The following is a 24,991-nucleotide window of genomic DNA, read 5'->3' as shown; positions in this document are numbered from 1 at the left end:
GCAGGTTTCCTGGTAGGACTTGTGACCACTGTGGGAACCCACACTGGATCAGGCTGTGCCTGGAGGACTGCACCCTGTGGAAAAGTGATGCACACTGGAGCGGTTCACGAAGAATTGCTGCCTGTGGAATGGACTCATGCTGGAGAAGTTCATGGAGGATGTTCTCCAGTAGGAAGGACCCCACCACTGCAGCAGGGGAAGGAATCCCACTCCCTGTGCAGTGGCAGAAACATATGATAAACTGACTCCCCATCTCCTGGCACTGCTGATGGGAAGGAGGTAGAGCCTGGGAAAAAGGAAGGGCATGGCAGGGGAAGGTGTTTTAAACATTTATTTTACTTCTCATTATCTTGCTCTGATTTTGTTTGCAATAAATTCAATTAGTATCACTAAGCTGAGTCTGTTTTGACAGTGATGGTATTTGGTGAGCAATCTCTCTCCCATCCTTTTCTAAACTCATGAACCTTTTATTGTATTTTCTCTCCCCATCCAGCTGCAGAGAAGAGAAAAAGAGTGGCTTAGGTGGGTGCTTGGCACCCAGCCAGGGTCTACTCACCACCACATATTAAATTCCTCCACTTACCTCTGGTAGTCCATTTGAAGCTACAATACCAGCAGAATTCAAAAAAGGAATGAAACTTGTGAAATAGACATTTTTGACCTAAAAAAAAAAGAAAAAATGTAACATTAGCAAGGTAGAGAGTCAGCCATGCATACACTGCTTTTGTATCTTTAATCGAGAAATTGAGACATTTCTGTAAAGCACTGTGGTTTGTTTTCAATAATGAAAGAACAAAACTTGTTATATATCCAAGAAGTGATATGTAAATATGCAAATGCAATCCTTTGCTGGAATACTAAGTGATTAAACTGGAAAAGAACTGCACTTTTCCAGTCCTCTGATATTTCTGCTTCCATCATCAGTTAGATATTCAAAAATCAGTCCTTTTTACACAGAAATAGATTTAACAGCAGAGGAAAAGGTGAATGAGATCTTTTAAGATCTACAGAAGCAATGGGCTTTTTGCATACATTTTCTCATCACAGGATGCACCTGTGAAACCCCATCAGAGCAGCCCTGCATCCATATGCTACATGCTGTGATCAGCCTGTAGCTTCATATTGTATTTTTCACAATTCAGTTACCCTGGCAAAAATTATCACCCATACCAAAGGGCTTGTTTTGGGTAGTTTTTGTTTGTTTTTTAAACTACTTACTAAAGAAATTATAGAATGGTAAAGTACCTTCAATACTGAAGGTATACATGACAGAATAGTTAAGCTGGCATGAAAAATGTCATTTTAAAAGAAGACCATTTAAATAAATACATATTCTAGAGGGAGTCTAGCAGCAAGATCTATCAGACTTTAAAGTGTAGGCATCACCTCATCTAAATTGCAATCATGCTCTTTACAAAGGATTTCGATAATTTTTGTGTCGGTATCAAGCTGCTTTGCAGTACGAGAACTCCTGTTCTGGCCTCTTCTTGGAGTGCGAGCTGAACCATTTACAGTCACTGCAGACACAGAAGACTCTGGAAGGATATTCAGAACCATCACAAGGTTAGAACCATCTTAAGAAAGAAGAAATTTAAGTTATTAAACCTAGAAGATTCTACTTCTTATATACTTTTTCAGGTCTTCCCCTTAAATACATTTTCTTATTCATTATGTTTTTCTTGTTCAGCTAGGTAAAAAACCTTCATTACAGAAAATCTATGCAAAAAGGAAGTTAATTTTTAAATTCCCGTATCAGTATTTGGAATTTTGTTTTTGAGAAACTACACAGAATGTAACAGCAGTTTCTGCAAGTAGCTTTAAATGCACATCTGTTTTGCAAGGCTAGGAAAGCCTTATCTTTTCACAGATGAGTAACTATCTTTTCTATTTTTACAGAGGTATAAAACAAGAAGCTGAAGGACAATAAATCAATTCAGGACTTAAATGGTGGTGGAGACCTGGAATATGGTCCTGCAAGGAATTCCTCCTTTCCCCAAGTACCCTCAGACACACAAGCAGAAACAAACAAGTCCATCTTGAAGAAGGTATTAAAACCCTTTATACAACAAGGTAAAAATATTTCATTTTGTTAAACTCAAAGTAGAGGTCTTCAACGGTAGAAATGTGCAAATTATATTAATAACACACATTAATATGACTGATATTGTTGATTTAAACCTGACACTGCAATCAGCACGCTGTTCTAACCTGTAACTTCATTTGCATTTGACAACTGTTCTGAGAAGCTCTGGCAAACTACACTGGAGGGGTGGTTGCATCTTAATCCCCTCAGCCTTAGTCATTTCATAAAGCTTGACATCATTTATCACAACACGAAGCCTCTTGGTCACGAGGGTTTGAACAATACATTGTGTTATTTTCTCAAGGAATGCAGAGCTGTTTGATGGTTCATACCCAGCTCCATGGTAGAAACCCAGCACTATGAACTTAGAACAGTGACACCCATATCTGCAATTTAGTCTCAAGTGGCAGCATTTTTTTTTTCCAAGATACGATGGACAGAACCAAACTGTTTCTAAAAATGAGTTCCTATTCCACGTCATTTCACTATGAAAAAAATTAATCAGTGTGAACACAATTCAAAACAAGGTAGTTTCAATTCAGTGGTTTTTGAAAAGTATATGCTTTGCAACACCTGAAATAAGCAGCAGCATTTATGTCTGTCCTAATAGGAAGGACAAATTTAAATTAAAAATACTAGTGGAGGAAAGCAGGGATCTGCTTGTCCTAAGTCCATCCTTTTCCCCCCTTTATTCACATTCAAATAAGAGCAAGGTTATTTGTTCTTGCCTGCAACAAATAATCACTACATCAGATAAGTATCTCCCAAAACATAAAATTTAAAGAATATAGTAGTGAATACCTTATCTATTCTATGACATTACAACCTAGGTGGGTGTTTAGCTGCCAAAGAAAGAAATAAAGCAAATAGATTTAGGCTAAATATACTACAGTTGCGTCTGAACTCACCAGATGATAAACTAATTAGCAAAAACAATGTGAATCACATCCTGTGGCTCCAAGTATTTCAGTATATGAATTCTGTAGCTTGCTGAAAAAAACAGTTAACTCAAATAGAATTCTGTCTTTGGAAGTTGCTATAAATATTTACTTTCTCTACCTTTTTTAGTGAGGTTTTCAAAGTCTTAGGATAAAAACTTAATGGATAAAAACTTACAGCTGAATAGAAGATTTTATAGAGAAGACCCATTCTATTTGTACTTACAATAGAGACAACTTCCAGTAGCAAACAGGATGTAATAAATACAAAGCTGTCTACATTTTATGTCTACTCTTTTATTATGAGCTGCTAGCAACTGTGTATTTGTTTTAAATATCTATGTAGTCCAGTATGTCACTAATTTCTGCTGTTGTCATATTGTTTTACATCAATGAAATAAGTCATACTACCTCATTTCCCTTTTGTAAATAAAGAAAAACCTAAATAACAGTTCTCATTTATAATCTACCCAGAACCTGAATTTTTCTACCAAATTAAACTTGCTGCTTCAACAAGTCTCTGAACAACTTGTATGGGCAGAGGACATAGGAAAAATTGTATTAAATATACTGCCACATTCAGGTAATTGAATTCAAGTTCACTATCATCTAAATGGAAGTAAAACAGGAAAAAATTTAATAAGCTTAAGAAGTTTTGTTATGTTAATTATGTATGTCAGCATGATTAATAGAAATCTAATACATTTTTCTATTTTAATGAACAAAAATGAAAAAAATTCTTACTGTATGGTTCCTTGAGCATAGCAGGAGGTGACAGTTTGATAAAATAATCTAAGACACACAGCAACAACTGGAAAGAAATCACCAGGTCATCTTCCACTTGCAACACTTTACCTGCAAATATTTAAATGGGTAAAGAAAACCTTTCTGAGAATGTTTGACTTAATTTTAGAAGTACTTTTGAAAAACAAAGCTTTGGAAGTTCATACAGTAAAACAACCACTAGAATTCAGAAAGCATCATACAGTGTCTTTTAAAGGCTATTGATTTTAAAACTCATGGCACTTCAGTTCGGTTCAGGCTTTAGAGACAACATGCACAGAAATAAAACTACCGCGTACAAAATTCTACCCCGATTTATTTTTCTTTTTACTGTAAAGGAATAACCTCTTGCTTCTGTGTAATTCCTCCATGCTTTCTTTTTTTGTGGTCTTATGCAAGCTTTTTGAAAGCTGCTAAATACTCAGAAAGCAGGAACAGCTACTATTCAGTGAAGAGAAATTCAAAACATGCTATCACACTGTAGGCTTAGCCTGTCAAATTTTTTATGAAATTACTTAAAAGTCACAAGTAATAGCATGAAGAGTACTTTTAGAGCTGTATTATTCCAGTTTTTCCCATATTATGACTCATATGCCAGAGAAGATCTACAGGGCCATCTCAAGACAGTGTGCATTGCCACAAGAAATTTAGGAAGTCGGTAGTGATTTTGAACAGCTACAGATATACCTGTGCTCTACTTAACATGTGCAATTTTTGTATTTCTTTTCTATCAGAAGTAGCAAGCATTGCCCAGGCTCTTCCGAAGCTCCAACTACTTTCTAGAAAATTTTAGCTTTCTTTGTTCTCAAGAAAAGGAAAGCTAAAAAACCTTTTGGGGATTTTGCTTTATGCTTACACTTGGAGAATTCTAGTGACAAAGCTCCACGAAACTCAGCTGATCCAAGTCTGATTTTGATATCAGAGATGCATACACTTCACTGATAACACACACCTGCAGTAAGCAGCACTTGAGATACAGCTTTCTTTTAGTAGGAGTACAATGAGACAGGAACTCTATGGACTACTCTAAACGTTTCATCACTCAACATTAACTGTAACTCACACCTTTACAAGAAAGATTTGTAGCATTCAAAGGGCAGGTTTTCAGGGACTTACTATAATACCTTATTATTAAATTTCCTTTATTAAATTATATATACTTATTATACACATAAGCTTATTTTAAAAAAATGCTAGTTTTTTGAAGGTCATTATCCATTATTAAAATGCTGTCAGACTACAAAGCACCTCAGAATAGACTTAAATACAGAACAGCAACCTTTAATGTAAAAGGAAAAAATCATAGAAATTTTTCAAAGCTTAAATACATATGTTTAGATATAGTATAAAAATAAAGTGTATCAGTGAGAAGAAAAGCCAAACTGCATATGAAGAAATATTATTGAGTAGTTACAAAAGCCAGGCAATCAAACATTCTGGCCCTGTACAATACTTATTTGCAGTAAGGATAGTAGTCTCATGTTGGACATGTAAAACAAACAAACTCACTTCAAAAATACTCATCAAAAGTACTGTATTTTAACCAAAACTCACCTTTTGCCAGCAAAAAAGTAATCCAGTAATTTTTTAGGACTAATACAGAACTGAGTTCAGCAGAAACCCTGCAGGGAAAGAAAAATACTTTGTATTGATAGTTCTGTAATAATTTAAACTACAGCGTTTGTAAACGTGCTTCAGACTATGGAACTATTTAACAACGTGCAACATTTCCCATAGAGTTAAGTGTTTTAAAAACCTCATTCCATTCCCTCTGTAATTATGGCAAAACATTTGAAAAACTTAAGTCTCTGTAAAAAAGAATCAGGAAGTATCTGTATCATCTTCAGAAAAGAAAGTGAATGTAGACAATTCACTGAACTGCTCTGAGCTGTCTTCTTTGACTAATGCCCTCCTCCCCAGGCACAGCATGAACTCTGGCTCATTTGGGAGCTGTTAAAGCATCTTTTAGTACACTCATTTGTTGCTGTGATTAGGAAGCTCACTCTCCATCCAAATGTTCATCTCCACCATGCTGAGACATACGCCATTGGGTGGCAACACTTCATGGAGGAGGGATAGATATATAAAAATATATATAAATACAATATGATACATATCTACTTATATATAGATCCACATATATACACACTGTATTTTTATAAGAATATATTTATATCATATACATAACATGTATAGATCATGTATATAGATAGATATATGTAACATACATATAGTCTCTACATCTCACATTATCTCATTGAAATTCAAAGTCCACATGGAATCTGAAGTAAACACACATCATACTAGGTCTTAGGTCAGTCCTGAAGGGTTAAAAGATAACATACCATCATGCTTTACATCTTATATTAAAAACATAATTTAAGAAAATCAAACTTACTCACTACTAGGTTGTTCCAGATAAATAAGGCCACAAGTCCTAGAAGATTAAAATAAATTCTTATTTTTGAACGTGCTTCTGCAAGCAAACTATGCAATATCTTTGACTTCAAAGTAGTTAAAAAATACACCAGTTCACAAAACATTTTTCTAACTTAAAAAAAAAAAAAGCTGACTCAAAGAACAGCTTAATAACAGATCAACTATAACCCCACCAAGCCTGAAATAATGTTGCTGTTTGCACATTTATGTCAACACTTAGACAGCAAAACAATTTTAACTTGGTATAATAAAATTGCTTTCTTCCAAAAAGACAAGATTTGTACATTCATTATTACTCAGTGTCTTGTACAACACAGCAAAGTATGCTGAACCTGCACAAAGCACACTATAAAAGGAGTAAATATAAAATATCATATTATTAATAGAATATATTAATAATTATATAATATAAATATTAAATATTTAATATTTCTTCCGTGTCTCTGCAAGCCTGGTGGTATAATGTTGCCCATTTATTCTAGGTACACACCATTTCAAGAAAAATTAATCCGTTTATGCAAAAATAAACCTGGATATACATGCCTTCATTCTATAAGCTACCAAAGGGTGATCTCCTACTCCTTTCAAAGGTTATTTAAGAGATATTTGAGAGTCTTTTGTGATTCAGAAAGAAAAATATTAAATTAAAAATAAAATTTTAGATAGTAAACCAACCCTCTTTATATATGTAAAAAGCTTAAAGTGAGTAGAAATTAGTTGTCATGCTACTCTTACTACTCTTTCTACTGCAACAAGGGGGTTGCTTAACACAGCACTGTGATAGTTATGGAGTAAAATGTAAGAGGTGTTTATTTAATACATGTAAACAGCTCAATTTCACTGCTCTGCAAATATTAGCACACACAGTTTAAATGGGCTCCTATAACACACAGGCTGAAAACCTCAAATACTTACATGTTGACAGACAAAGAAATCAATTTCAAAATGTAAAAGTGTACACTACCTTTCAAACTTGTGGTATAGTGCAAATAATACATCGTATTTCTTTTTCAGCCTTGATACAGTGCTATCAACTTTAGTGCTTACAGTATCCATGTTAACATCCACCTCTTTCAGAAACTGAAAAAATGTGCATACACTGAGAAAAGAAAAAAAGATGACACATTATCATAACGCATGAAAACGAGTATCCTGAAATAGCTCTTAAAATACAGAAAATAAAAACACATCTCCATGAAAACCCATTGCCTGACTTCACTAGACTCCAGCATGTTCTTACTACTATTACCAGGGACTAAACCCTTGCCTTGGGAAACGCTACTTGTTTACCTTGAGCCCCACCTTTACATTTCCCACACATAGGGATACTGTTCAACCCGGCAGCAGAAGTATCTCACAACACAGGCTCTACTGCAGAAAGAAAATTTTCTTGCTTAGCACAGGTATTATCTCTGGAAGTCAGAATTTGCTAACGAGACACACTTTCATTCTTGTGCTGCTGGTAGTACCACAAATATCCAACACACACCTCTCAGCTCTCCTGTTCTACTTTGAAACACTCCTACTACTCTAAGAATCCATACTAAATCCGTACTAAAGAAAGACCTAGGAATGAAAATTGAGGTGAACGAGTTGAATTACATAGAGTTTCAAGTCTTTCAACAGGACATCTCCACCCTTTGGAAATACTATCACACAAGGGATCAAAGTTCTCCCTATTCATCCATGTAATATTATGGCCATCAAGGAAGCATTTTGTTATGTTCATAACTAAAATGAGCAGATTGCTAAAAATTAAAGAGAAGGAGGCTATAAAATATTTTCAACTATTTCAACTGTATCAAATACATTTTGATCCTTTATCGGAATATAATATTCTGAGCGACTTTTTGATCTTTGTCAGATTAAACATACAAGACACAAAACCAGTCAGAAGCTCATTTAAGAGCTCTTACCATGAAATAAAATATATCTGAATGTTCTAGAGGATGACTAGTAGAAATCTCTGCCAGTCTGACCTTATAGCTGAGAAAAAGCCCTGGGCTTTTTCAACAAGCAATTGAGTATTGCATCACAGTCAGCAGAGTAACAGATTCCTCTCTGAAACCCTAAGAGAAAAAGTCTTTCACTTTTCAACTTTCAGCACAAGTTGGTCTGTGGAGCTTGGGTGGACCACACTGAATGTCGCTGCACAAATGCAACTGGCTTTCAGCTACACGGTTCCAAGGCACTCAGCACTGAAGAGATCGAGTCAAAACACTGGACCTGACCCTGCTCTGGGAGATGATGCAAGGTAAAAGAGGATATGGAGAAGTCTAACCATAACAGATGGCTTCAAGGAAAAGCATATTCTGGCACAAACCCTGAGGACTTGCCTCCTGCCCTAGAGCACTGAGAAGCTCTGCTCCTGTGCATGCTTTCCACACACAGGACAGCTCCTAGGCAGATGGCATTGGAATTCTTTCCTTCAATGAATTTAACACAAGGTTGCTGTTCCCATCTAAATTTACCTGAAAAGCAGAAACTGTAATCTTAATTTCTGTATTATGAACTTAATTAATATACAATATAACAGCTACACTCCCCTAGCAAAAAGAGTGTACAAAAGTACAAAGTTTAGCCTGGCATTAAAATGTTTGAGAAAGAGCAGCATGCTGGTAAACTGCTTGAAGAGTAATTTTTTTCTTTCCTGCTTCTTGATTTAGCCTAAGCCTACTGCTGGGAAAAAGGTTTTACGGAAAATCATCATAGAGGGAAAAAAAGAAATAGTTTAAGTGCACTTTGCACCAACCTAAACTGATGAATACTTTAGGGAAAGCAAGAACAAGAATGAGATGAGTGATACACCCAAAGCCAACCACAGATGAATCAAACAAGTATCACTCTTTCCTCAACTAAAATATGACAGCAAGACTTCTAGTTCACCAATATATTCAGAACTTCCATAAGTAACCTTCATTGTAAAATCAACTAGTCTCATATGCACAAAGATTCACTGTGCTTTAAAAACATTCTCTTGATAAAAATGTTGACAAGTTAATTGTTGAAATCTAAATTCATGTACTTAAGCTCACTTACCTTATGTTTATACTTTTCAAAAGCTCAGTGAAAGTAAATGTCACTTCATCCAGATCAACTGCTACAATAAAGATACATACTCCCCATGTTTCCTTTTTCTTTTTGCTACAAGCCTGCTTGAAAAAAAGAAAGGAAAGAGTTTTTATTAATCAGTAAAACTGGGAAATGGATGGAAGGCAATAATTTGTCCAAATATGATCAGAAATGGTTAAAAAAAACATCCTCAAACAAACATTTTACTATGACAGCCAATTATTTCATAACAGAAAACCATTCCGGGTTCTACAATACAGGTAAAAACCAAGCATTTAAACTCTTATTCATACAGAACAAAATCAATTTTACCCATACAATTCAGCAAAGTTTCGAAATACAAGCTTTGGTTCCATGGAATGTTTATGCAAAGCAGAAGTCATGAGTCCTTTTTTTTTTTTTTTTTTCCTAGATTACCATATTTGACTATAACAAAACACTGAAAGTTAAGGAGTAAGAAGCCAAGCCATAAAAATGTAATTGAAATCTTTACACTGACAGGCAATAAACACTCATAAGTGAGTACAGCTGTATCAACCACTCATCACTGCTGAACCACAAACCCATCTCTGCTTAGTAAAGTGTGATAATAACAATCACTTCCAGCCATTTTCCTACCATACATGGACATTTAAGGTCTGCCTTCTGCTATTTAGAAGGGGCAAGTTATAACCAATCATCCTTCATTAAAAAAAGCCAGCCCACAATGACAGACACGGCATCCACACGGAGCAGAACTCCTGATGATGGATCACAAGCCCTTCACTTGGAGCCAGACAGGCATCACGCAAGATTCCCATACCCCTCTACCAAAACAGCAACTCAGTGGAAAACCCCTGAAGAACAATGACTTGTACAAGCATGGGAAAAATAGCCCTTAAGCAGGTATATCCCAAGTTTTGGAAACAAAGCTCTCTTGAAAACAGAACTAGGCATGGGAGCAGGCCAAAACTGCAGAAACAGCAAACTTGTAAAATACTTTTCGGACGACCAGCGTCCTTCGTAAATAGAACTCCAGCACCACCCAGGCCCACAGCAGAGGAGCAGGTTCTGAACACATTATCCACAGCTCTAGGTCAGACATGACATCTGTTGGAGGACAGAGGTGAAATGGAGCACCAGGAGAAAGAGAATAGAAACACAACATTCCTGGTCTTCTACACTGCTTTAGCCCACTCCCTGGCCTACTTTTTTATCCTTTCCCTAAAGGGAAAGCTCCACCAAGCTGCCTCCTAGACAACACCAATTTGAGTTGCAGGGGCCTGTTCACTCTAGAAAATGTTCCCCAAAGGCAGTAAGACTGCACCAGACCTAGATCCCTCCATCTTATGTGATCTTCCAAACCTGCTCCGAAATCCTCTGCACCGTCAGCAGCCACTCATGCCCATGCTTAGTCAGCAGTGTAACCTGACCAATAACCCGCTGTAAAGCCCATAAATTATACAGTCTCACTAATACTGCCAACTTTTTTTTTTTTGGCAATTTTTCTGTGTCTTTCTTGGGAGCATTTATTTATACATCAGGGAAGACTGGCTGGGAGCCTTCTCCAAAGAACAAAAACTTTCACTGGCTTGTGCAATTGTTAAAAGCACAGGCTTCAATGCAAAACTAACCAGCCACCCTCAACAACGCGGTATGTGACAATTATTTAAGTCACTGTTTTCTTCCTGCATTTCTATTTGAAATTTATTTGTTTCCACAAATCATGACTCCTTGCACAGGAGAAAATTATTTTGAAAAAAGCTATTAACAGACTGAGGTGTGTTGATACGTATAGGGATATAAAAAATTGTGAAGGTTAATGCTAGCTAGTGAACTACCAAGAAGGATGACTACTCACACTGAGCACATCCCTGCCCCTGGAGTCAGCTGACCTTGTTTAATGAATAAGTTCCTTTCACTCCATGCCCCTGCAAACTCAACCACGATGTTGCCCTGTAAATACAGTGTCTTGTAGGACAGGAGGACTGAGTGCTACCAAGCAGTGAAATTGCTCCTGGTTTGTTGCCTACCCACACAAGCCTATCTTTCCTGGGCAGCCTAGCTCAGCTCTGGCAGGCTGAATGCTAGAAGGCCATAGCAATGGTTTATTTGATAGGAGCGAGGTCTGGTTTTGCAAGAATGACCTTTAAACTCCTTGTCCAATATAAAACCCAACAGAAAAAAGTGATTCTCAATGCATTTGCTCACCACACACTGACCAATGCCCATCCCACTCCTGAACAGCAATCAGAAACTCCCAGCAAAACTCCAGTAATTTATATAGTGGGCATGACATTCTGTGGTATGGAATACCCCTCTGGCCAGTTCAGGATGCTGAATAAAAAACACAGCAGCATCACTCCTTCCAACTATTCTGCTTTGTTTACAGCCAAAGCAGATGATTCATCTCAGATGGACTTGAATGCATGGGAATGAAGACAAACTCGCAGCCAGAAATTAATTTCTGAGGATTTTCTTCTTTGCCAGTCTGACTCAAGATCTTTTTTTGATACAGCATCAGTAAGGAAAATGGGCAGGACAACAGCTCAACATCTGCCCTTGGCTGTCCTTCTGTATCAGTAAGATGACTTCCAGTGACCTTAATTCAACTCATCATGAAGCAAAGCCTACCTACCAAGCACTAGCCCTAAGATTATTTAACTCCTAGTAGTCTACATAGATTTCTTTCTCTTTTTATCATCTTTTAATTAGGATTCCAAGGAACCAATGCTACAACTTTGAGCAACATAGGTCAATTTTGTTGAATCAATATAGTCTTCTGTAGGAAAAGACCTAAAACTCTTACAAAAGCTTTCAAAGTATTTCTCATTCTGGACTTACCACTACTTTTATTTGATCTGATTTTTACCAGATGACTACTTTATTTATATCTATTGAAAACAACCTGTAAGGAGTCATTGGCAGAAACTGCTTGTCCAACACTTAACTATTGTCAAATGGGATTCTTGCCTCTCTTCTTTCCAGATGTAGCTGAAAGGTGTTAAAGGCACTAACAGAAAGAACTTCTGTTCTCTGCCCACAGAGGTTCTCCAGTGCTAAACCAGTCCAAGGAGGGGATGGTAACAGGAAATCTCAGCTCTAGTATGCAGTTAGAGATGTTTACTCTTCTGCCAACACTGATAACAATTTTGATGACAGCCTACAAAAGTCATCCAAGAATAGAAACTTCAAAGGATGTTGTGTAAAAGAAGGTCAAGGGAAATGTACATGAGAAACACACAAACACAGATGGATACTTGAATCAAATGGGATATAGGATGTCTCACTGTAAATACCAAGCACCTGATTTTTGAAGAGGAAGATGTGGAACTTGGCTTACTAAAATAAAACATCAGTTTTCTTCCAATCAGTTACATTCCAATCAATACAGAGAAGAAGATTGATGGTACAAGAACACAGACATTTGTTAGAGAGAGTCCAAAGGAGACTACAAAAATTATCAAGGCGCTGGAGAGAGTTGGGGTTGTTCAGCCTGAAGAAGAGGCTTTGGGGAGATCTTACAGCATCTTCCAGTACCTAAAGGAAGCTATAAGAGAGCTGGAGAGGAACTTTTTACAATGGCATGTAATGAGAGGACAAGGGGAAATGGCTTCAAACTGAGAGAGCAGGTCTAGATAATGTACTAGGAAGAAATTCTTTACTGTGAGGGTGGTGAGACACTAGCACAGGCTGACCAGAGAAGCCGTGGATGCTCTATCCCTGGAAGTGTTCAAGGCCAAGTTGGATGGGGCTCTGTGCAACCTGGTCTAGTGGAACTTGTCCCTGCCTGTGGCAGGGGAGTTGGAATGAGATGACCTTTAAAGGCTCCTTCCAACCCAAACTATTTTGACACAATGTTTATGATTACAGTAGGTGGAAGGTGACTGGAGAATAGACTCAAGAAGCTCTCACAATAGAAAACTGTTCAGAATAAAAACCTACAGGAAAAATATCCTGGGGGAACAAAAGAAGTCTGTGACCACTATAACCCCTGTCTACATGTAAGTTCTACGTAAAGACAGATCCTCCATTTTTCAGAAATACCAGTTTTAAATTGCCTATTGAACGTTGTCTGGGATGAAGATTATTATTAGTTCTCAACAGATGAGAGCAAATTCAGATATAACACTAGCTAAAAGTAATGAAGTCAGTGGAAAGTACTGAACTAGTAAAAATAGTTAATCTGATATGCAAAGTTCCCATTACGATTTTGCATGTAGCAAGACTGGAAGAGTCATCAATCTCCCAGGATATCCTCCCAGTCATCTATCCTCCCCAGGATAGGCAGAGGATGAGTAAAAAAAGAAACTCTATACCAGTTGCTTGAGCTTGTAAAGTGCAAGGGCACATACAAGCAATGCATCTGCTGCTAAGATACATTCTGAATGTTATCAGCAAGAGGCCATGGTGAAGATTTGTTTGTTTTGGGACTTTCAGTAGCTCTCCTTTTTTTAATAACAGAGGATCCTGAAATATCTGTAATTTTGCTCATCCATCCAAAGCTTCAATGGATTCAGGTTTAGTTCAGCTGCAGTTCTACAAATTAGAGACAAAGTCTAGACAGAAAATACTTTATGAGCTCATATGTGTTTCGTGCTTTTGCTAAAAGCAAGAGGCCTCTCTGTCTTTTAACGTGAGGACGAGGTAGCTTACTAATTAAAATAGTCTCTTCTTAATAAGAAACCACAACCTGAACTGATTTAATTTAAGGAACAGATTTAATTTAAATGTGAAATTTTATGGACTGGGGAGACTTGGCCTGCTGAACATGAACTCTTCAGTCTATACAGACCAACCTTCCCTATTTAAATCGTATTTATTTCATTCCTCAACTTAAGCTACAGCTTACCTTGTAAAAGTAAAGTAGTTTAAAGTAGTTTAACTCCTGAAAAAATCAAGTGCTCTGCAGCATCTGCATGCCAGTGTAAGTCACTGGTTGGGGAGAATTTCAGGATGTAAGTTAAGTAATTAGAGACAAGAAAAAAATATCTTAAATGTCTTCATATGCTAGAGACTTTCTGAGGGAAAAGTAAAGGCAGCAATAATACATTTCTCATGGGGTGCAGAATTGTCTAGTACAGAATTTTACATCACTGGCTTGAATTATAACAGAAAGAAATTAGTACTTGGGGGAAAAAAAGACATGGGCAAATAAAGCTAAACAAGGAAAACCTAACTATGCAGACTGCAGATCTTTCACCATGACAATTTTTTAATAGCAGCTTAGAGAAATACTTGATAAAAACAGCTCAGGAATTCCTGAGTCTGAACAGCTGAGCTGCAACAGGCGAACAAGGAGCCACATTTCCCAAACAGTGCTATGAACAGCCAACAAAAAATGGAGCTCCTACCCACGCACCACATATTCCAGCCAACTATGCTGATGAGCTCAAAGCATACCAGACCCTATGCCTTAAGGTCCTTGGCGGACTCCAAGTTCTATCAATTTCCTAAACCACTTCAATTTTCTTTGGAGAAGTTTGGTTCCAATTTAGTTACCATATCACCTGTTCCTCACACGGGTTTTTTCCAATATATTCAGCAACAATTCACTCAAGCTTTTTTCCCTGCTTATATCACCCCATATTCTACTTCAGATTCTCATTTTGTTATTCTCTACCAAAACAAACAGTAGCAGAACATAACAAATGCCCTGAGCTTTTTCACAGCAGTAGTATTAGTATGGCTTCCTGGACTATTTCTAATATCCCTAACACCAAGAATCACACGCTGCTCACCAAAGTACATTAGTAATTCCACTAAATCTATGAATTCCATCTAGAATTTACAAGCACTATTGGTTCATAGTACAGATTTCAAGAGAGTTACAAAAAATTAAGAGTACAAGAGAAGCAAGGATCAGAGCCAATGTTAAGCCAATAATCAGTGTATAAACATTTTGAAACTAAAACTGTAAAAACTACAACTCTAAAAGCTTCTGTTTATCTAGGTAGCTTGGTCTGATAAAGAAATGATAGAGAGAACAAAAATATTTGTATGACACCAATGAAAAACCCCTTGTTTAGCTTCCATGTTCACAATGTCCACATGTGTGGGAGTTCACCGGATACCAAAAGAATTTAAAAAGAAACATCTTTCTGATTACACATCAGACACCTTCCTTCACCCCACACACCAAGAGTGCTGATTCAGCATTTGGGGTTCTAAGAGATTTTGAACTCCCATTTTATTGTAGAGGAATGTCATTAAACTTGGCTGACACAGAGGAAAGCTTTAGTGTCCTCCCACTATGAAGGAAAACACCACCATATTTAAAAGAAAGATGTAGGGCTTTTGAAAAAGCTCTCTCTGCAGATCTAGTTTTTACAACTACAAGTCAGCCACATTTTCCAGAAAAGTTATGTTACCATCTCTCTCTAGTCACCTTTCTCCTCCTCCACACCTCTCCAAGAGGTTCAGCTGTTTCAAGGACTCACAGCCCAGCTGCAGTAGGGTGCAGCTGTACATCCTTGACTCACACGCTGCGGAAACAGATAACTGGAGAGCACTGCAAGGAAAGCTACAGCGCACGGAAAGAAAGTGCCAGATAAGAAAGCTGAAATTTCTGAGTATCATCACTAGTAGCTCAAATGCTCAAAAGAGAACATATCAGTGTGGAAAGGTGTGACATCCTGAAGTTAAAAAAAAAATTGGCGCCAGTGGGCATTGGCATTCATTCCAGAGAGCAGCAGATAAGTTCTCCTAGCTGATGCCTGCCTGGCCAGTGAAACGTCTCACTGAAGCACAGGCACGTTTAGGCTGGTAGGTCACTACATTCTAGCAATTTTTTGTATATATGCCTGCCAAAAACAATTGCTTTATACTTTTAAGCCACATGTACCTGGTTTGCAGAGTCTCTGCACACGTACCCTAAGCGACTCAAAAAGGACAGTACTACAAGATGCTTTCATTTCAAGTCACTAAATAGTCACTGGCCAAGGATACAGCCAATGTTCAAACCCACATCTGCACCCTGAGTATCTGCCAGTTACCACAGTACCTAAAGTCTGGGCCATGCTGCTTCCTAGTTACCACTACAAGTGCCCTTCACATGCTCAGAGATTTGGCAGGCACAATTCTAACATCAACCACAAAAAACAAGGCCAGTGAGCCAAGAAAGGCAAGGTTTCAGGTCTCTGTACTTTGCAAATGGCTTGTGAGGGGGATTCTTAGATGCTACCTCTATTTCCATCAGTGGCCTTACGTGTTAAGCTTCCTCAAGTCAAACCAACTACTACATTGCTAAACAGAAGTGTTCTGGTAAGTATTTGTCTCAACTGGTGGCCTGCTGTTTAATTTTTTGCTTGAGATCAGAATGCTGCTACACAGCTTCTGCTCCAGTTCAGAACTGAAGAGGTTACTACCAAACCTCACTGATTAAAACACGGGCAGCTGGTGCTTGCAGGACAAGCCCCGGGATAGCCCCTCCAACATGACACCTTTACCAGAGGGAAGAAAAGAGCAGCCTCCTCCTGAATCCCTGCAACTTGAACTACAGAGTCATCCTGAGAAGCCAGGCTCACTGTAACAGCTTGACTTGGGAAAAGTCAATTTTCCCAAGCAAAAAAACAGCAATTATCCAGGCTATTAATTTGCTTGACTTCAGAGTCAGATGAAGCCTGCTCTCAGCTAAACGTAGCAATTCCAGTGCCTTCCAGGTCCCCCATGGCGGCACACACTTGACAGCTTACTCATTTCAACACCCTGCAGATGCATCTGTAAGTTTGAAGAAAAGGCCTCATATTAAAACACAATATAATGTAGATTTTTTTTTCTTCCTCCTGTACATTGAAAGGCTCTCAGCAATCAGTTTTAATCGCAAGACAACAGATATTAGCTACATATCGTAATGAAGGTCTATTTCTGAATAGATAAAGGAAGCAATCTTCAGAAGCTGAAAGGTTTCAAACACCATGTATCTTATCTGGCCACTGCTAAATAATGATCAGTGAAAACAAAACTTTACCTGTAAATTAAATTTGCAGGATTATACTGAAACCTGCCTTGTTTTTTTTCAGTCAAGGAAACTGACTACACCTGTTTTCATTCTTATAGGGGAGCTATGTTTTTAGGTAAATGGTTCCCATGAACATCAGATACAGAAATTGTATCTGTTACTGAAAGAGCTGTGTATAATCTCCCTTCCATGCTATTATTACTCTGTTACGTAAATGCATCAAGACCTGGTATAGCCACACTGCAGTTTAAAAAACACAGATAACAAATGATTAGTAGTGACAGCATAGCTGTGGCAGGTCAGCCCAAGTTGGAGAAGGGTAAGCAGAAGTCAGAACATGTACATCAATGCAAGTCCACACAGTGGGATTAATATCCCAGCTAGGCATTATAAAACTGCATCTGGACCTCATAACAAAGCTTCTGCCACGATTTAGCTGTATTACAGCTGTTCTCTGAGAGTGGATTGTTAACACAGCAGTCCTACTGAGGAGAAGGAAAAGCAAAAATCAAGAAAGGGCCTAACATTTTATCCATGTTTACACATGCCCAGTGACTAATTTTGAACGGAAATGCCTCAATGACAAGCACAGGTTAGCATTACGCAATAGAAAAGAAAAAAAAAATCCTGTTTCTGCAATAGTCATCTCCATACCCTTTCTGCAGCCTCACAAAGGATGCAGAGGGGAAAACAATACACAGAAACACACAATAAGACTGCCTGTATAAAGCTGACCAAAGCATATTTGAAATAACTTGCAAAGAATTAGCTGATCGCATGGTGCTGTTTCCTACTGTCACTAATCTAAAAGAACTCCTGAGAACTCCTCTTTTGTGATAAAGGTTCTTTTTTTATTAACAAAAAAAGGGCAATCTGCAGAAGCTGGTACACACAGATGTGAACACGGCAACATCACGCCTCAGTCCACCTTCGCCTGGAAGAAGCTAGGTGAGCTTTGGCCGTGGGACCCTGGCCCGCCGCTGCAGCCGAGTTTCGGCTGAGCACCGCAGCTGCCGAGCGACCCGCGAGCTGCAGCTACTCACCACAGCTCCATCCGCTGCCGACAAGCTCTCGTACGTCTTCCACGCTTTCTCCCTCACGCTCTCCGACACCTTCAGCGCATCACAGAGCACGACGAAGTCCGCTTCGCCGACCTCGAGCCTAGGAAAAGCATCACGCATCGCCAGCGGGGACACCGGACCGCGGGGCGACCACGGAGCCCGCACCACCCGCTGCCGGAGCCGCCCCGGGGTGACGCCGCCCCACGGCCCGGACCCCCGGGCGCCGAGAGCCCCGTGGCGGCCCGCCCGCCCCCAGCCCGCTCCCAGCCCGCTCCCGGCCCGGGCACCGCTCACCGGGGGCCGGCGGGCGGCGCGGAGCCGCCGTCGGGGCTGGGGCGCTGTGTCCTGGCGGCGGCCGCCCGGCGCGGGGGCTTGGGCGGCATGGCGGGAGCGGCTGCCGGGAGCGCCCGCCGCGGGCGGCACTGACCAGGGGCCGCCGGCTCCCGCTCCCGGCCCCCGCCCGCCGCCGAACCGCGGGAAAACAGCGTCACCGCCACCCTCCGTCACTTCCGCGGCCGCGCCCCCGCCCCGCCCGCGGCCCCGGACACGGGGCGGGACCGAGCGGCGGAGGCGCCGGGGCCGGGCCTCACGGAGCCGCCCGGGCCTCACGGAGCCGCCCGGGCCTCACGGAGCCGCCCGGGCCTCACGGAGCCGCCCGGGCCTCACGGAGCCGCCCGGGCCTCACGGAGCCGCCCGGGCCTCACGGAGCCGCCCGGGCCTCACGGAGCCGCCCGGGCCTCACGGAGCCGCCCGGGCCTCACGGAGCCGCCCGGGCCTCACGGAGCCGCCCGGGCCCCTCGGCCGAGACGGGGACGGCAGCCCAGGCGTGCCTGACGCTTCAGGTCCTCAGCGAGCCCCGGCAGCCGATACATCTTTTCCGTGAGACGGGAAGAAACGCAGACCGTGCATAAGAGTGGCTGTACAGAATAAGTGTACGGAGCAGGGCAGGAATTGCAGATCCTTTAGGAGCGCTGGTTCAACCAGACCAAGTGCCGGGTCCTGCACTTCGGCCACAGCAGCCCCAGGCAGCGCTACAGGCTGGGGGCAGGACAGTGGGCCAGGGGAAAAGCACCTGGGGGTGCTGGTCAGCATCAGCTGAACGTGAGCCAGCAGTGCCCGGGTGGCCGGGAGGGCCAGTGGCATCCTGGCCTGTGTCAGCAATAGCGTGGCCAGCAGGGATTGTCCCTCTGTACTCAGCACTGCTGGAGTCACATCTCAGCTGCGTCCAGTTCCTCACTACAAGAACCTCCAAAGAAGGGCAATGTAGCTGGGGAAGGGTCTGGAGCACAAGTCCTGTGAGGAGAAGGAGGTGGGAGTGTGAGAGGGAGCTGGGGGTGTTTGGTGTGGGAAAGGGAGGCCTGCGAGACCTTACTGCTTGCTCTCTGCAGCTGCCTGAGCAAAGGCTGTAGTGAGGTGAGTGCTGGTGCCTTCTCCCAGGTAACAAGTGACAGGACAACAGGACAGCAGCCTCAGACTCCACCAGGGGAGGTTTAGGTTGGACATCAAGAGGAATTTCATCATGGAAAGGGTTGTTAAACATTGGAATGGGCGGGCACCCCAGTGAAGTCACCATCCCAGGAAGTGTTCAAGAAACAACTACACATGATGGCATTTGGTGCCACGGTCTAGTTGACAAGGTGGTGGGTGACCAGTCAAAGGTTGGAGTCGATGATCTCAAAGGTCTTATCCTAAATGGTTCAGTGACCTCTCAATCTAACATTCATCCAAGTCCTAACTGAAACATTACTTTTAACACTGTGCAGTAAAATTGCATTTAATATAAGAAGTTCAGGCTGTGGGCATCTCCTGGACTTTAAGTCAATGAGATTCAAAGCGCCAGTGGCCTGATTCAATGATCTTAAAAATCTGCTATGTTGTCTGCAGTTACAGACTCACATTTAGAAGGCAAATCTCTGCTGCAAATAAGCACATTTATTTTCAGACTTACATGATGACAACTTCTTAGAAAAGGAAAAATATTTGTATGTAAGGGTTCTTACTTCCTGCACATATCTGTCATTCGCCTGTAAATTAACTACTTCTAGTGAGACTGCTGTCAAAACTCTGTATTTAAGAAAAATCCAAACAAAAATCAGCATGAACATTAATATGTTTTACAGTTAAACTTCACTAGTATTTTTACATTCATACATTCTATTAATTTGTTCAGGCTTTTCCTTCATAATCATTAACTTAAAACAGGAGAACAGTGTCTGGCTTTCTGCTTTATAATTAGATTTAAACCAATTACAGGAAAGTGAATACAGAAGAAATCAAAGTATATAAACTCCAAATTAAATGTTTGATTTGTAAACTGTAGTGGGATTTGGACATTCCTGATGATGATTCTCATGAAACTGTGGCAGTAACTTTACCCTGCTTCTAAGCACATTTAAATACTTTTTGTATTCAGACGGTACCAGATGCTGTGGAAGGCTTGGGGTTTAGGACTAAGTCCGTCATCGACCATTGAACTGCAGACAAGTAGACAGACAGCTTGGAAAAGTAAGCTGAACCCCTAAAGGACAGCTGAGTCCATTGCCTTCTCCTCACAACTGGCTTTAATAGCACAAAAGAATTTAAAATGAGACCAAAGCATCTCAGAAAACTTGGTCACAACCAGTGGAGGCCATGCCAGCTGTCAGCCAGAAGGAAACACACCCTCCTGGGTCACTTCCCTCACAGCTGCTTTAACATGCTGTTAGAGCCAGGCCCTGCATCATCCAGATGGCAGGCAAAAAATTTGTCTCATGGCCCTCTGTGCATTGCTCCTTTTAAAGAGTTCACTAACCAGCCTCAGTGTAAATACTAATATATTTTATTTTTTAATTGTTAGTGCACCAAGCACCTTCTCAAATCAAATTTTATGCACTTTTTCATCAAGCAAGGCTCTTAGGGCTCCCCTCCATAAACAGGTAAAACCAAAATATCATCTCAGAAGGCTTCAAGTTACAGCTGGAGGGAGACAAAGGGAGGCAGCAGATGGATCAAGCAACAATAACATTTAATAATCCATCCCAAAGCTTTAGATATAGTAACTACATCTGAACTGCAGTAAGAAGAGTTAACATATATGTACTTCCAGCGAAAGTCACATCCTTGTGTAAAACCATATTTAAATTGCTGCAGTTTTTTTCCCTTCTCCTTTTGAGATGTACTGATTTGAATTTTTTAATCCTATATTCTAAAACATCTAAATGAAGCCTTTAGGCTTCTCAATAAAATTACAAAGGAAAGAAAAAAAATCAGCTCCTACTGGGGGAAAAAAAGAAGCAGAGGAAACACTGCAATGTCAAATAAAGTATTAATGATAATTTTTGCATCTGACCTGACAAAATCTTTATTCTAAACATCTTGCTGCAACTGCTTTTAGAGTATAGGTCATGGACTTATGTCCAGTCAGGCAGTCCTGACTCATTGTTTCCAGCTGCTACACAACCTTAGGTAATTTTATTATCCTAATTTTTTCAGTTAAAACTGTTGCTGTAGTTTCATGGTAATTGCCAGTGGGAATAAAAGCCATGATTTCAATTATAGTAAAATCAGTTTCCTGAAGTTGCATGGCCAAAACGTATGCATTTAAAAACCCACTAAATTGAGAGCTTCTGGATATTAGTCCAAATACTAAATATTGGCAGAATTTCTGCTTGAATAAAGCCCACAGGCTGTAAAACTCAAGGATTATAAAGATGTCTGCATGTATCACACCCATTTTCCTGCATGTAACAGGCAGAATTAACCAGGGAGGGGACATAGCCTCTCCTGGCCAGCCTTTTCTGTGCATTCACATTCCTTGCACTGTGTAGCAGCCCCCAGCCCTCTGCCATCAGTGTCACCTGGAGCCCAGCTGTCCCTCTCAAGCCCCAGCACAAGTGCTAACAGGAGCAAGGAGGTGACAGACCTGCAGGCCAGCTCTTCACCAGCTGCTGCCCTACAGGCCCCAGGCCTGAAGAAGAGCCTCACTGGAGAAGCACCTGGTGCAGCAGACAGACCCAAGTGACAGTCTTGTTGCAGGAGAGCCTCAGGGACACTCAGGACTTGGCTTGAACAGGCCCTTTGCACTCCCCAGCATCACCTCCCCTGGTCACGCTGTGATTGCACTGGCATCAGCTCTGTTCTTGAAGCTGGAAAGGGTTTACTGGGGTGATGGCGTGAAACTGACTGGTTGTGCCTCTTGGTGCTGGTGAGCCTGACCCATATGTCACTGTTTCCTACATGAATACACAGCCTGAGATATGATGAATAAAAACCATTTCTGCAAGTTAATATTTCTACAGTGATGTAAAATCCATAGGGACCATAACAAACATCTACCCATTTCTCTTTAAGATGGGAGGTATCTGTCAGATGTTGCCACTTCTAACAGCTCAAAGCCTTTCTCTGCACACTGACATTATTAACAAAAAGAATATTTGTCACTGCACAGTTATACACATCTATGGGTTGCTCTTCTCAGAGCACTACACAGGGCACTTCTGGACTCTCAAGACTGCAGTGATGAGTTTAAGGCAGGAGTCTCTATGAATAAAGCATTTGACCAAACTGCCAGTGGGATTTGAAAGGACACCACTGTTGTTACTGGATGGGAAAATGGCTGCATGAAAATGATGCCTATGTGTAAAACCTCAACCCTTCACTGATACTTCTAGTTAATTTGCTTGGACAACAGAAAGGATTTGCATTGATCAGAGCTTTTAGACCTGAATGACACTTTTTTCTCTTTTTACTCCATTGTATGTATCTATTTATAGAAGAATCATAACTATTTATCTGGACATTCCACATTTCTTGTTCTCTGTGAGAATGGCTGTCAGAGCTAAGTCTGTTTTAACAGATTTGCACTAGTGCTGAAAACTAGAGTACTGAAAAATAAAATCCCTGACTGATTAAATTTATCAGATTAAGCCCTAGTGACAGTGCAATTACATCAGACAGAAATGATCATTCCTGGTATGGCTTTCCTTACTTACAAAGGTTGCTGGATATCAATATAAATCATGCCCTTGCATGCACAGCTGCATCACACCCTGTGCTTTGTCACACAGGTACCACCCTGCGTCCTCAAAGTTTGAAGCAAAGTGCTTCAAACCCCGGGTGCATTCTGCCCTGGGAGGGTGCAGGGAGGGCATCCTGTGACCCTTCTGCAGGGCAGTTCATGTCAGCTGGTACCACAGCTCTCTTGTTGCTTGCATGGCCACATTAAGGACCCCACTGCAATCCTTCCCTTCCCATCCATCTCAGTCCTAAGTTCTGCTTCCTCTCACCACATGAGAAGTGTGCTCTGGCACAGGCATCGCCCTGTCCTGCTGCTGGCCATCTGCCCAGCGAGGATGTTTCCTATGCCTCCACTTCCAAGATTTCCTAAGCCCACAAGAAGCAGAATGCACTCTCCTGGAAGTAGTTCTTTGGAATCAAATTAATCTTGGCCAACAACCTGAAAACCAATTGAAAATTAGCAACTGTAGCCTGTGAGCATAGGCATTTCTCTGAACTAAACCAACCCCTGATCTTGTTTCTTTCTTTTTGCTAGGAGTGAGTCTAAGAGAAAGACATCCTTTACTAATCCATGGCAGTGAGATACCCTAATTAGTTGAAAACATTTGTGAATAGCATTCCAGAAAAACTCCTGGTGTGGCAATAGTGCTGCTGGCTCTTCTATGTTGCTTCCTCTGCAGCAGAAAAATCTCCCACCACTGGAACAAGCAATGCCAGTGAAGAGTGCAGCTCTGCTGATGTCTCTAAACCACAAGCTTTTGCTAACACTGACGTGTCAGATCTCTATCCTCCCACCCAACCCATATAAACAAACACATGTACGCACCTTGATAGGCATCAGGGAACCAAACTCTTGCATTTTCAGTCTTGCAGGCCCAAAGGATTTTCTTCATGCCAAAACTTGCCCTGTGCCTCTACTAAAGCTGCAAGACTTTACCTGGAGGAGAGAGGCCTTGGAGCTTTTATTGTGCCTTGCAAGCCCAGATTACATCGATCACGTTGACTGGTCACAGAAACTTGACCCATGCAAAGAACATCAGAGGCTTTTTGGGACCCATGAGACAGCAACACAGCCCCCTACACCAACTAAAGATGGTGGCACAGGATACTGATTTTGCTGCTTCAGTAATAAAGTATGTCTAAGCATTAGGACTGACTGTGGGTTTTTATGAGGAGTTTTAGAAATATTTGTAAAGATAATTGTCCAATGAGGTAATTTTCACACTAACCCTCTTCTGGAACTCGCTGGGCTGGAAATGTGATTTCATCAGTGCAGCACAGCTATCTTTGTTTATTGGACTCTTAACTATTATTATACTTGTATTTATTATATTATTTAAAAAGGGGAAAAAACCCCCAAGCATCTCCAAGATCTATTTCCATAGATTTGTGTGTCACGCTTCATCGACTTGAGGGCAGAAGTTCCAACATGACCTTTCACTGTACTCCAGGTGTTTTAGGTTGTCTTCCTACACAAACTGCCTGGCATTTAATAAGACACAAGTGCATGCTGGGAGCTTTTCCTCAGTGCACATGAGTTTCTCTCTCCTTCCCCACACTTATTCTCACACTGCTGATGGAAGTAAATTTCCTCCCAACAGCCTCAAAAGCTATTAGGGATGGGCATACAGCATGATCATAGAAACCTCCCATCTGTCAGACCAAATCCTTTTCTCCTCCT

At 40.8% G+C, this 24,991-nt stretch overlaps 1 protein-coding gene and 1 long non-coding RNA gene across 4 annotated transcripts in view; one reads left to right on the top strand and one right to left on the bottom strand.

Moving 5' to 3' along the window:
- The window catches only part of RB1 (RB transcriptional corepressor 1), a 70,536-nt gene extending 51,718 nt beyond the window's left edge, over window positions 1–18,818 (bottom strand). Inside the window, exons 1-10 of one of the 3 annotated variants that reach the window (XM_086881301.1) lie at window positions 18,780–18,818; window positions 18,610–18,709; window positions 18,298–18,415; window positions 9,283–9,395; window positions 7,208–7,342; window positions 6,203–6,241; window positions 5,359–5,426; window positions 3,766–3,876; window positions 1,387–1,535; window positions 584–661 (exon numbers count right to left, since the gene is read on the bottom strand). In XM_086881301.1, the coding sequence (XP_086737427.1) occupies window positions 584–661; window positions 1,387–1,535; window positions 3,766–3,876; window positions 5,359–5,426; window positions 6,203–6,241; window positions 7,208–7,342; window positions 9,283–9,395; window positions 18,298–18,415; window positions 18,610–18,698 (900 nt within the window). In that variant the 5' untranslated portion in view covers window positions 18,699–18,709; window positions 18,780–18,818. The other 2 variants (XM_086881300.1, XM_086881299.1) reach the window with 2 other exon arrangements.
- Window positions 18,819–19,021: 203 nt separating this feature from the next.
- Window positions 19,022–24,459, top strand: LOC111938782 (uncharacterized). The gene is made up of 3 exons (XR_002869103.2): window positions 19,022–19,247; window positions 20,729–20,820; window positions 24,176–24,459. It is a non-coding gene; the product is annotated as an uncharacterized LOC111938782 (long non-coding RNA).
- Window positions 24,460–24,991: the final 532 nt, after the last annotated feature.

Source organism: Cyanistes caeruleus, chromosome 3 (genome assembly GCF_971803275.1).
Source record: "Cyanistes caeruleus chromosome 3, bCyaCae1.hap1.1, whole genome shotgun sequence".
NCBI classification, from domain to species: Eukaryota; Metazoa; Chordata; class Aves; order Passeriformes; family Paridae; genus Cyanistes; species Cyanistes caeruleus.
Note: the sequence above shows the minus strand (reverse complement) of the source record. Positions and strands in the feature narration are given on the sequence as shown.